Genomic DNA, 13037 nt, shown 5'->3' on the forward strand with positions numbered 1-13037 from the left:
AAGTCAGCAAAACCTATTTATGTTATAGAATAATAATTTACATATATTGTATTACTGTAATTTGCCAGTACTGGGTTGCAGCTGGAAGGGCATCCGCTGTGTAAAACATATGTTGAATAAGTTGGCAGTTCACTCCACTGTGGTGACCCCTGATTAATAAAGGGACTAAGGAAAATGAATGGAATGAATGGATGAAGTTTGTGTTCATTTTTAAGTAAAATGATTAAAAACAGGATGATATGCTAACTAGAACTATTTACTTATTTAGCAAATTTGAAAAATAAATAAATAAATCATCCACTAAACAGAAAAAAAATACTCAATAGCAGTAACTGTTGCTTTAGTTGATGTGTTGACAAGAATTTATTTAGTAGTAAAATACAATGATCAACATTGCATAAATAAACTAAATTATGTAACAACAAATTGTCACTGAGAAAAAAATAAACAGTTGTTAAGAAAATTCAAAGTTCTCATTGTATCAAGTTGCCATATTTTTTTTATTGTTTTCTCAACAATTACATTTTTACAGTGCATGTACAGTTGAAGAATTATTAGCCCCCCTGAATTATTAGCGCCCCTGTTCATTTTTTTTTTCCCACCAATTTCTGTTTAATGGAGGGAAGATTGTTTCAGCACATTTCTAAGCATAATAGTTTTAAAAACGTATTTCTAATAACTGATTTATTTTATCTTTGACATGATGACAGTAAATAATATTTTACTTGATCTTTTTCAAGACACTTCTATATAGCTTAAAGTGACATTTAAAGGCTTAACTAGGTTAATTAGGTGAACTAGGCAGGTTAGGGTAATTAGGCAAGTTATTGTATTTGATGGTTTGTTCTGTGGATTATTGAAAAAAAAAAATTAGCTTAAAGGGGCCAATAATTTTGTCCCAAAAATGGTTAAAAAAAAAAAAAACTGCTTTTAATCTAGCCGAAATTAAACAAATAAGACTTTCCTCAGAATAAAAAATATTATCAGACATACTGTGAAAATTTCCTTGCTCTGTTCAACATCATTTTGGAAATATTTTTAAAAAATATAATAAAATCAAAAGGGGGCTAATAATTCTGACTTCAACTGTACATGGGCATAATTAATTATAATTACAATAATAAGTACATGGAACGTGTAATGAGGACACCTTAAAATAGTGTTACAAAACATTGTATCTGCATATTTCTTAACAAAATTTTATAGACGTGTTTTGTTTAATTTTCTATTTTACCCAAATTCTCCCTGAAACTCTCTATTGTGATGTCATTGATTAGAACATTTATCTAAATCACTCCCTCAGAGAGCTCATTGTGTTGTAGCTTCGCCGTCTAAGCAATAAATGGTGTTCATTGACAAATGTGATAGTTTATTGCTGCGCTATTGTGAAGATTCCCTTCATCCATTACCATAACCCAGATGAAAACGAGCTCACATTTTGGATCAAATTATCCATCTTTCACGGAGGATAATTCGAAAGGGCTCATAAACTCTCTTCTCGCCAGCTTACTCTCAGCCGCAGAGGCCCTCGAATCTGCATGGCTGGAGCAGCTTTGAGCTCATTGTTACGCACAATTAATGATCTCCCCACTCTTCATTGATCACCTCACCTGTCATCTTTGTTTCTGTTGGTTCTCCATCCTCATGCATTTACAGGAGGAGAGCAGCTGTGCTCTTCCACCCCCGGAGTGCAAAGACCAGGCTTTTGTTCCAGAGAAATCCACCAGGGATGAGGTGAGACTGCTGGTCAACCTTTCAAAACAGTGGAATGGTTCAAATGGCATGATTTCTTCTTGTGATACATTGCAGGTTTTTTTTCTCCAGAGGCTTCACAGGTTGTGAAATAAATGTTTCTGTTTTTAGCTGGATTTGTTGTACGAGGAGGCGATCTACACCGTGGTCAATCGAGTCGGGGTGCCGTCGCCAGAATATGTCACTAACGAAGGGGATATTTTCAGCTACCTGCAGAAGGTGCATCACTGTTATTTATCGTATAAATCACACAGCACACTTAAATAAGCTTTCTTTACACTAAGAAAATAAAAGAGTTTTTAGGTCTGTTCAGTGAAAGGTTTTTTTTTATTGTTTATTTTTATTTTTTTTGCATGATAATAAACATTTTTCGTGCTCTTCAACATCTTTAATGACCAGCTCTTAAGAGAAACATGAGGATAATTTCAAATAAACAGTTCTTAAAATATATATATATATATATTTTTACAATGGAGAATTACAATTTTAAAAAAGGATTAACTAAACTAAAATAAAGGTTACAAAATAGTGTTTTTGCAAATATGCCATAGAAGAACCATATGTATTTCTTAATGTAGTGGTTCCCACACTCTCAGAAATAAAGATGCAGCAGTCACTGAGGCGGGACCTTTTCAAAAGATACGTATTTGTACCCAAAGAGTCTACAGTGGTATACCTGAGCACATAGGTATTACAAAGGTATTTACAAATATTAAATGTATCTAACATGTATCTTTGAGGTACCATTTTGGATACTTTAGGTACAAATATGTACCTTTTGAAAAGGCACTGCCCCAGTGACAGCTCCTGTACCGTTATTTCTGAGAGTGCAAAGTGGGGGCAGGGGGACAATCCGCTTGTTGAGTGTGACGTCACGTGAAGTGGCTTCCGAGTCCAAGCGCTCTGCATAGGAAGACTCAACAAAGTGCTGTAATGCTTTCAAAAATCACAAGCACAATGTATATATCTATGCCTAATATCTGATGGCCAGGAAGTAATTAATTATTTTTTTTAATTGTTAACCTTTTGGTATTTGTGATGCAAATATCACAATAAGTCCAGATGTTGAGAACACTATGATTTTATAGAAAATTCACTTTAGTGTGTTATATGACTAAAAAGTGGCATTAAACAAATATTTTCTCAATTCAAATGAATAGATTTCATACATCACGACTTAAAAAGCTGATGAGAGGCAGTCGCTTAGTGATTTCCAAAAATCACATATCTGTTATTAACCTATTAGAATCACCATATTTTATCCATAACCTACAGAAGATAAAAAATATTATTTAATAGTTACAAAAAATAAAACATACAAACTAAAAGCTAAACAAATAAACAAAATACAAATAAAAAGCCGGTTAAAATTAAACTGAACAAATAAATAATGACTTAAAAAATTATATGGTTGTTAGCCTGTTGCACTTTTTGTCATCAATATGCTTGTGTGTATATAGTTTCTAATGGTGTGTGTGCCCCATTGTGTGCAATGTTAGTATGTTTTTTTTACCACATCTGAGGATAGTGGGGGACGTGAGTTACTGAAATTTTTATTTTGAGGGTCGTGGGATAAAAAGTTTGACATTTAAGTTCTTAAAATAATATTGTTTTATTATTGTGTAAACATCTGAAAACCCTTTTTTTCTATATAAAATATATTTTGTAGAATTGAAAATGTTTGTGGTTCTTCTTGGAACTGTCAGTGAAAATAAAGAGCAGATTTTCTAAAAGTAGAAACAATGATTTTGTTGCCCAAATGGCCTTTAAAAACAGATCTGTTAGGATAGCTCTTTTAATAGGAAGGCCATTTAATCAGTGTTGAAGGTATCACATTACAAATAACGTGAGCTACATAAAAATAATATTTTTTTTAAGTATCAAGAAAAGTAATGCATTGCTTTTAAAAATAAAATAAACATATTTGCATTACTTTTAAAAAAAAATAAAATGTGAGTTTCTTTTAGATGAATTAATCCGCTTTAAAAAAAATATTTGCTGAATTATAATTAGTGAAATCACTTTGAATTACACTCAATGAGAGAACACTGAAAATAAGTTAGCAACATTTTGTGTTGAATTTAAATAAACAAATCAATTTTAGTAATGTTCAACTTCATTTGATTGTTTAAATTCAGCCCAAATAAATAGTTTACAAACTCATAACTAGTAAATCCAAGAAATCACCTTGGAATATTTTTTTTTCAGTGAATAAGTTCCCCCGCAGAAACAGGCAGAAACCAAGATGGTAGAGCTTTACGTTCCTGTGATGAAATTATTCTCATTATTTTGAACATATGAAAAAAGGAGACTATAATCTCAATGGGCAGTGATTTTACAGAACTAATAAAACAAAAATACAAAAGTAGCAAGCACACTGCTTTACACTTTCATTAATCTGCATACACGGCACCTGTACCTATAGTGTCCGGAAATTTTCAGAAGGTAACATTATTCAACTTTTTTTTTTATAATCAATTCTTTTAAAGGTACATTAAGGTTATAAAGTGTGTTGTTAAGTGCAGAGCTCCTTTATTTTAAAAAAGAAAAATACCCTGCAAGTTCTGAAAGAGATCAAACCTCAGCCACATCAGAAAAAAAATTACTCAAAAGTAACTTAAAAGTAACTCAAAAGTAACTTAACGTATTACTTACCATAAAAAGTAATGAAACTAGTTACTTTTTTGGGATTAACTCAATATTGTAATGCATTACTTTCTAAAGTAACTTTTCCCAACACTGATTGTAATGATCGAATATAGAAACAGTTTTGATTCCCCAAAGAACTTTTCAAGGAGCAAGTTAAATAATAAATAATTACATAAAATACATATTTATGTACAGAACATTACAACACTTGGAGGAGCAATCCAAGGAACAGCCCCTATGAACCATTATGCAAACAGTTTCTTTTTTTTTTTTTTGTAAGAATCTGAATCCAAAACTCTCTTATAAAATGAAATGTTCCATGGATGTTAAATTTAGGGGGACCTTATGAATAACTGGATGCCTGTAAAGAGCTTTAGTATATATGAGTGTACATCCTTCAAAAACTGCTTCATATTTTCATAACAACGCAAATATCATAATATGTGTTGTGCCTCTGTGCCTCCCCAAATCCACCAAGACCTAAATAAATATCATGCTCTGATTGATTTCTGAATGCAACGTAAATAGACAAAAATATTTGTTTTATCATTTGCTTTTAAACCACTTGCATTCTTGAGGTAAAGCTAGTCCTTGAAGAGATTGTGCTTGGGTGGTGGTGGCGGGGTTTGTTTACTTTCACTTGGTTTTATGAGTTGGAGCAGATGCTCTTGTCTTAGACATGATTAAACATCAAAGCCTGTGCCCAATGGGGATTGATGTTCAGCGCTTATATTACACCCATGAAACGTCCTGTCACTCTGGAGGAGCCTGATTCCATTCAGAGACCTCTAACACTGAGGTGAAGCCGGTCTTACGTTTGAAGTGTCTGATCTATAATGTTTTTCCTTGAAAAGGAAAAGAAAAAAAAATCTACTTTTAACCACTGACACAATCTGATCACAAATGTACAACCACTGACACAATCTGATCACAGGCACCTATCTCAAAAATAACGGTTATCAGCAAGTTTGAATATTTTTTTAAGTATTGAAAATTGGTGAAAAGCGTTGAAACTGTTTTTGAAAACATTTGCCAGGACTTCAAAATCATCATCAAGTCAAGACTTTTAGGTGCACTCTTAAAACTTATGCTTTATTATATTTTTTAATTGGCAATGATGGTTTTGTGTAGAGCCTTTAACATTGTTAGAATCTTTTCCATTCCACAAAAGGTAATAGTGGGAAAAGGTTCTTTAGATTGTGAGATTTTTTTAAGAACTGTTCACTAAATGCTCTTTCAGGGAGGAAATGGCATCAATCCGATAGCCTTTACTTTAAAGAGTGCAATTACTTGGCACTTAGAATCCAAAATAGAATCACTTTGTCCAATCACATTTTATTTTTGTCCTATTGAAATTTACATTATTCTGAGCAGAAAATAATGACTCTTGCATTTTCCTTATGATTTAGGAAAGACACTCAGTTTTCACACCTTGTATTAAGCATGACATTTTTTTGAGTTGTCCACTTTTGACTAGGCCTGGGTGATTTGGCTTGAAACCAAAATCTTGATTCATTGAGCTTTTTCCCCCCTCATAGTTTACTGACAGGTTTTGTACAGTAAATATTCTCATATATTACAGGTGAGAGATTTTTGAATGAAGGGTGCTTGATTTTAAAACAATTAAAGTAAACACACACTATCTACTATCTATGATTACTTATTGAACATTAAACAACTGAAAAGCTAAAATTAAGACACAGTTTTCTTGTATTTTTGGAAACAAAACAAATTATTTTTTTTAATGTTTTTTCTTATAAAAAAATGTGGAAAAGAAGCAGTATCTCTTCTAAAGGTAGTGCAAAGTATGGCTTAAGAATGGGTCAAACATCCTACTTGACCTGAGATCAGATGTGGCTGCAAAGAGGAGGCTGAAGTATAAATCAAGGCTTAACAGAGCAGGGTCATGTGACTCCACACGCAGTAGTGGAAGTAATTAAAAAAATCAACCTGGAAAAATTAGATTATTTTTAGTTTCTGAATGTCGATTTCTATTTATTTTTTGATTAATCGCCCAGCCCTACTTTCATCAAGTGGTCAAAAGTGCTTTTGACCAGATTTCACTAGTAATTTAGACTCACATGGGGTCAAATGTATTTGAACAGCTGCGAAAGACTGAGTGCTGTTGTATTTGTTATATGTATTTTGTAAAAACAAAAGCACAGTATACATGATAAAATGGTAAAACCAAATCAAGTGTGTAGGCCTAGGAGGTGATCAGAAATAAAATAAATCAATTATCTATCATTTTATTAGTTAATGCATAAGTAGTCTATTTATGAGTCATGTTAAATTGATCTGGTAGATTTTTTTTGTACAGTGTGAAAATTGTTTACACGACAACTTTTCAGCAAAACACAGTCAAATCTTGATGCGTTTTCTGCATCAGCGTTTTTGTGACTTACAAAACATAAAGCTTAAAACAGGTTACAAAGTGGACGTTTTTGAAAACGCTGTCACTGTTATGTTTGTGGAAACACCAAAAAGCTAAAGTCTTTTTAAAAAGATCATGCCAACCCTGTACATATTATGTTTTTAGGGGAGTATAGATTAAAGGCAAACATGAACAAACACACAACAATGATGAAATATGTGCTAGTTTTGTTGTTTCTTAGGTAATTACTAGTGCCTCATAAACAAAATGTGGATTAAGTTCACATAACCAAAAACAGAAACACATCATACATAACAAATTATACATGGACATACATTAACCGCCAAGTCGCCAGTGGCACATTGACACTTCCTTACAGGTATATTGTTTACTAACAGTGTAAGCCTGCAACTTTTTACACCAGAATCTTTCAAATGCAAAGGAAAAAGTTTTTGTCTAAATGGTTGACATTTAAATGTAGCCTTAGATTAAAAGATCAGAGAAAGTCGTTATCTGCCCCCTTGTGATCAAATAGATGAAAACACACCTTAATACCAGGTGTGAACAGTGTCCCAAGTCACATGTCTTTCAACTAAAGTTCTCATAAATACAGTCTTTAACTCACCTATGTGTTTTTGAGAGTTTTTATGCCACTGCTTTATAGGCTATTCTGTGAAAATAGTGTAATGTTGCAAAGTATTACATTTCTACACCCATTTTCATAAAAACACTGCTGGATTCCACACAATCTATGTGTGAATTAAGTTAGCATTAGTTTTTATACATTTAAATAGAGATTGAACGTAGAACGTTCGAGGTTACAGAAGTAACCCTTCGTTCCCCGAGGAGGGGAACGGAAGTGCCATGAATGGGAGGATTCGGATCAGAAGCCGCTTATCTGGAGAGTATTGAACGGGCCAATGAATGAAATTAATTGGCAGCGTAAGCTTGCGCAGGTGTGCGACATCTGCAATTATCTCAGCATATAAGCACACCTGAAGCCAGCAGACGCCATCCTTTTAAGCTGAAGAGACTTTCAAACAGCTAAGGGACAGTCATTATGGCGACGGAATATGGCACTTCCGTTCCCCTCCTCGGGGAACGAAGGGTTACTTCTGTAACCTCGAACGTTCCCCTTCGGTTGGGGAACTTCAGTGCCATGAATGGGAGAATATGGAAAGCGCCATAATGACTGCACCTTACCAACACCCCCGATGAGGAGATAGTCAAGCAAGCGTGACGCACCCACATCATGGGGGGCGCGGTCCTCCAACGTGTCCCTGGCCCTAATTTATCCTACTTCAACAGAAGTTTTACGGATTTAGATATATTTTTTGGGAAGTCGTGAGCATCTAGATAATTCTAGGAAATACGACAGTACGTTGGGAAGCGTGCAATCCCGATAGGGAGGACGCTGCGGAGGCCATTCGTTACCCAAGGGGGGGATAGATGGCAGAATTTACCTATGGACTAGCCCTAAAAAGGGGGAGTACGCATAGCAAAAGAGTGGTTAGCGGAGAGGGAAGACACGGGTCCACCCAGGGGGGGGACTTAACCGTGGCGGAATAAGCATATGGGATCGCCTAGTGGGGATCACGCATAGCAGGCACCTATACCCAAAACGCGGGCTGACCAGCGGGCAGACCTACAACGTAGTGGGCCAGCAAGTGACTCCTCCGCTGAGTCAGTGCTGGGGGCCACGGAGGAATCTGCAGGGCTCACCTGACGGGGAACTTTACTGACAGATAAAAAAGGCGCACATACCTCCGTGTTAGGGAGAATGGCGCCGCAAGCGTGTTTCAACACCCTACCGAGTTGTCTCCTCAATCACCAAAGGGTTACCTAATACCCTTGAGGAAACCGGCTCCACTCGCAGATTGTAAAACCTTGCAAATGTGTTGGGTGTCGCCCAGCCCGCAGCTCTACAGATGTCTGTTAGAGAGGCGCCGCGTGCACGCGCCCAAGAGGATGCAACGCTCCGAGTGGAGTGTGCACGAACTCCCGGGGGACACGGCTGACCTCGACTCGAATAAGCGAGTGAAATGGCATCCACAATCCAGTGGGATAATCTTTGTTTTGATACGGCACTTCCCTGCTGCCGACCGCCATAACAGACAAAGAGCTGCTCAGATGATCTAAAATTCTGAGTACGGTCCACATAAATGCGCAGAGCGCGAACTGGACAAATTAAAGAAAGGGCTGGGTCTGCCTCCTCCGGGGGCAGCGCTTGCAGGTTCACTACCTGATCTCTAAAGGGGGTGGTAGGAACCTTGGGCACATAACCGGGGCGGGGTCTCAGGATGACGTGAGAGTAATCCGGCCCGAATTCCAGGCACGAGTCACTGACCGAAAATGCCTCCAGGTCCCCGACCCTCTTGATGGAGGCCAACGCAACCAGCAGAGCTGTCTTCAGGGACAGAAATCTTAGAGATACTGATTCGAGTGGCTCAAAGGGATCGGATCGCAGACTCGTGAGAACGAGGGCGAGATCCCAAGAGGGCATGAGAGGGGGGCGAGATGGATTAATTCGCCTAGCACCCCTAAGGAACTGGATGACCAGGTTATGCTTTCCCACGGTGCCGCCAGCTACCGCGCTATGATAAGCGGAGATGGCGGCCACGTAAACCTTGAGAGTGGAGGGCGACAGCCTGCTGTCCAACTTCTCTTAAAGGAAAGAGAGCACAACACTAATCTGGCAATTTCGGGGGTCTTCTCTGCGAGAGACGCACCATTCAGTGAATAGACTCCACTTCAGGGCGTAGGCGCGCCTCGTGGAGGGGGCTCTAGCCTGAGTGATGGTATTAACCACCGCAGTCGGTAGGTTACCTAAGTCTTCCTCGCGTCTAGGGACCACACGTGGAGGTTCCAAAGATCGGGGCGAGGGTGCCAGATGGTGCCCTGTCCCTGAGAGAGTAGGTCCTCTCTCAAAGGGATCCGCCAGGGGAGGGCCATCGCGAGGAGTGAGAGCTCTGATATCCAGGTCTGGTTGGGCCAAAGGGGCGCAACTAGCAGAACCTGTTCCTCGTCCTCCCTGACCTTGCACAGAAACTGCGCGAGCAGGCTCACTGGGGGAAACGCATACTTGCGCATGCCCCGAGGCCAGCTGTGGGCCAGTGCATCCGTGCCGAGAGAGCCCTCGGTCAGGGAAAAAAACAACTGGCAGTGAGCGTTCTCGGGGGAAGCAAACAGATCGATCTGGGCCTCCCCGAATCGCGCCCATATCAGCTGAACAGACTCGGGGTGGAGTCTCCATTCTCCAGGGCGTAACAGCTGTCGTGAGAGCGCATCGGCTGCACGATTGAGCGTGCCTGGGACGTGAATGGCGCGCAGCGATTTCAGCCGCGGGTGACTCCAGAGGAGCAGACGGCGGGCGAGCTGAGACGTGCGGCGAGAGCGCATACCCCCCATGCGGTTGATATACGCCGCCGCCGCCATACTGTCCGTCCTGACCAGCACGTGTTGCCGCTCCAGCACCGGTAAAAAGCGGTGGAGAGCGAGGAACACTGCCAACAGCTCTAGGCGATTGATATGCCAATGCAGCTGGGCACCCTTCCAGAGGCCCGCAGCCGCATGCCCGCGACACACGGCCCCCCAACCCGTGTTGGAAGCGTCTGTTGAAACAACAACATGGCTGGACGCCTGTCCTAGAGGCACACCGGCCTGTAGGAACGAGGGGTCGTTCCAAGGGCTGAGGGCGCGGCGACACAGCGCAGTAACCGAGACCCGGTGTGTGCCCGCGTGCCATTGCTGAAGTGGTCTCATATGGAGCAACCCGAGCGGCGTGACGGCGGCTGCGGATGCCATATGCCCCAGGAGCCTCTGAAAGAACTTCAGTGGGACCACTAGTTTGCTGTCGAGCTCCCTCAGACAGTTCAGCAACAGGCGAGCGCGTTCCTCGGAGAGGTGCGCTACCATGGTGATCGAGTCCAGCTCCATCCCGAGAAAAGAAATCCTCTGCACGGGGGCGAGTTTGCTCTTTTCTCGGTTGACCTGAAGCCCCAGTAGGCGGAGATGCCGAAGCACCTTGTCCCTGTGCATAATCAATTGCTCCCGCGAGTGGGCTAAAATCAGCCAGTCGTCGAGATAATTGAGTATGCGAATGCCCGCGAGCCGAAGGGGCGCTAGGGCACCCTCCGCGAGTTTGGTGAAGACCCGCGGAGACAGAGAGAGCCCGAAGGGGAGGACCTTGTACTGCCACGCTCGACCCTCGAACGCAAACCGCAGAAATTGGCGGTGGCGTGGAAGAATGGAGACATGGAAATACGCGTCCTTCAGGTCTATGGCTGCAAACCAATCCCGAGGACGAACGCATTGGAGAATGCGCCTCTGCGTGAGCATTCTGAACGGCAGCTTGTGCAGACAGCGGTTCAAAACGCGCAGATCTAGGATTGGCCGTGACCCACCGCTCTTTTTGGGTACGATGAAGTATGGGCTGTAAAACCCACTCTCCATCTCGGCTGGAGGAACCGGCTCGATTGCACCCTTCGCCAGGAGGGCAGCAATCTCCTCTCGCAAGACAGGGGCGGACAGGGGGTTGACCCTGGAGAAATACACGCCCGTAAACTTGGGGGGCCGTTTCGCGAACTGAATCGCGTAACCGAGTCTGATTGTGCGTATGAGCCACCGCGAGGGGCTGGCCCGCGCTAACCAGGCAGGCAGAGCCCTCGCTAATGGAGTCATCGCTACAATCGCTGACGTACCAGCGGTGGGGCAGCGCGGAGTGGGTGTGCTGATCCGGGAAGCACGAGGGTCCCGCGGAAGAGCTGGAGGAGAGCGATTCGCTCTGGCTCCGCACCCTGACTCCGGAGAGGGGGCTGGAGGGCTGAGGAAAGGGAGACCGTCCCCCCAGCGCTCGTGAGCCACTGGCGAAGCACGTAGAGTCTGCGAGCCGGAAGGCAGCGCGTCCCGGACTGGCAGAACTCGTGCAGTCACATCCGGGGAAGGGAAAAAGTGCTCTTTTACTGATGTTTTGGTGGCACTGAAAAGTACCGTTGTTATCGGGGCCCCGCCCTCCAGCGGGGAAAGAGCAAGTTTCCTCTTCTCTGGATGGCCTGTCTCAGGGACGCTTCGCGGTCCGTTTACCGGACTTAACGGCGCCCTGGGCAGGAGGGGCTGCCTGCTTTCGAGGTGAACGCCGCGCCCGGCGGACGGTGTCGCCGAACAGGCCAGCCTGGGATATGGGCGAGTCAAGAAAGCGAACTTTGTCAACGTCGCGCATATCGGCCAGGTTTAGCCAGAGGTGGCGTTCCTGAACCACAAGTGTGGACATCGTCCTCCCCAGCGCACACGCGGCGGACTTAGTAGTCCGAAGAGCATAGTCGGTCGCGGTGCGCAGCTCATGTAATAAGCTTGGGTTGGACCCGCCCTCGTGCAGCTCGGCCAGCGCCTGCGCTTGGTAGCGCTGGTAGGTGGCCATCGCGTGCAAAGCAGAAGCAGCCTGGCCCGCAGCCTTATAAGCTCTGGCTCCGAGGGAGGCAGACAACCTACAGGCTTTGGACGGGAGGCGGGGCAAACCCCGCCACGTAGAGGCGCCGCGCGGACAAAGATTGACCGCGATAGCGCGCTCCACTGACGGGATCGCCTCATACCCCCTGGCAGCTCCGCCGTCAAGGGCGGTGAGGGCGGAGGCACTCGCAGCATGGGCAGAGAAAGGTGCCCTCCAGGACTGCGTGAGCCTACTGTGCACTTCCGGGAAGAAGGGGACGAGAGGCTTCGAAGGCTTCGCCTTCTGGTCCTCTACGTAGCACCCATCTAGTCGGTCCGGCCGCGGAGCTGGGGGATAAACCATCTCCAACCCCACGGCCGAAGCAGCCCGGGAAAGCACGGCTAACATGTCCGCTTCAGGATCCGATTTGACAGCGCTCACCTGCCCGGAGGGGGCGAGCGGGTCCGGATCTTCGTCGGACAGTGAAAGCCCACCCTCCGATGCCGCGGAGGACATCTGATCTCCGGTGTCAGCGAGTGTGAGAGCTACCATCTGGTTAGACGGATCACTCTCACCACCCGAAGCTTGGATGGAGCGCCGTGAGGAGCGAGAGGTCCGCGAGCCCGTGGGCGGCGGATTAGCTCCCGCTGAAACCCTCAGATCTGCCCGAGCGCCCGCTGCTTTTTTAGAGCAGGAGGCAACTGGGGTGGCTCGCTCTCTTGCGAAAGTTAGCCGCGATCTTAGCTGTGCAACGGTCATGGCATCGCAATGACGACATGAACCGCCCGCGAGCACCGCATTAACATGCTGGACCCCCAAACATGCAATGCAGTGATC

At 43.4% G+C, this 13037-nt stretch overlaps 1 protein-coding gene across 5 annotated transcripts in view; it reads left to right on the forward strand.

Annotated features, from left to right (window-relative positions):
• baiap3 (BAI1 associated protein 3) overlaps positions 1–13037 on the forward strand; it is a 139163-nt gene that overhangs the window by 74764 nt on the left and 51362 nt on the right. For all 5 annotated transcript variants that reach the window (XR_012401186.1, XR_012401184.1, XR_012401185.1 and 2 more), the window contains exons 4-5: positions 1657–1734; positions 1864–1971. Coding sequence is in view for 2 of the 5 variants with exons in the window: in XM_003198157.7 (XP_003198205.2) it covers positions 1657–1734; positions 1864–1971 (186 nt within the window). In the remaining 3 variants the exon portion in view is untranslated. The remainder of the gene's footprint in view (positions 1–1656; positions 1735–1863; positions 1972–13037) is intronic.

This window comes from Danio rerio, chromosome 3 (genome assembly GCF_049306965.1).
Source record: "Danio rerio strain Tuebingen ecotype United States chromosome 3, GRCz12tu, whole genome shotgun sequence".
In the NCBI taxonomy this organism is placed as follows: Eukaryota; Metazoa; Chordata; class Actinopteri; order Cypriniformes; family Danionidae; genus Danio; species Danio rerio.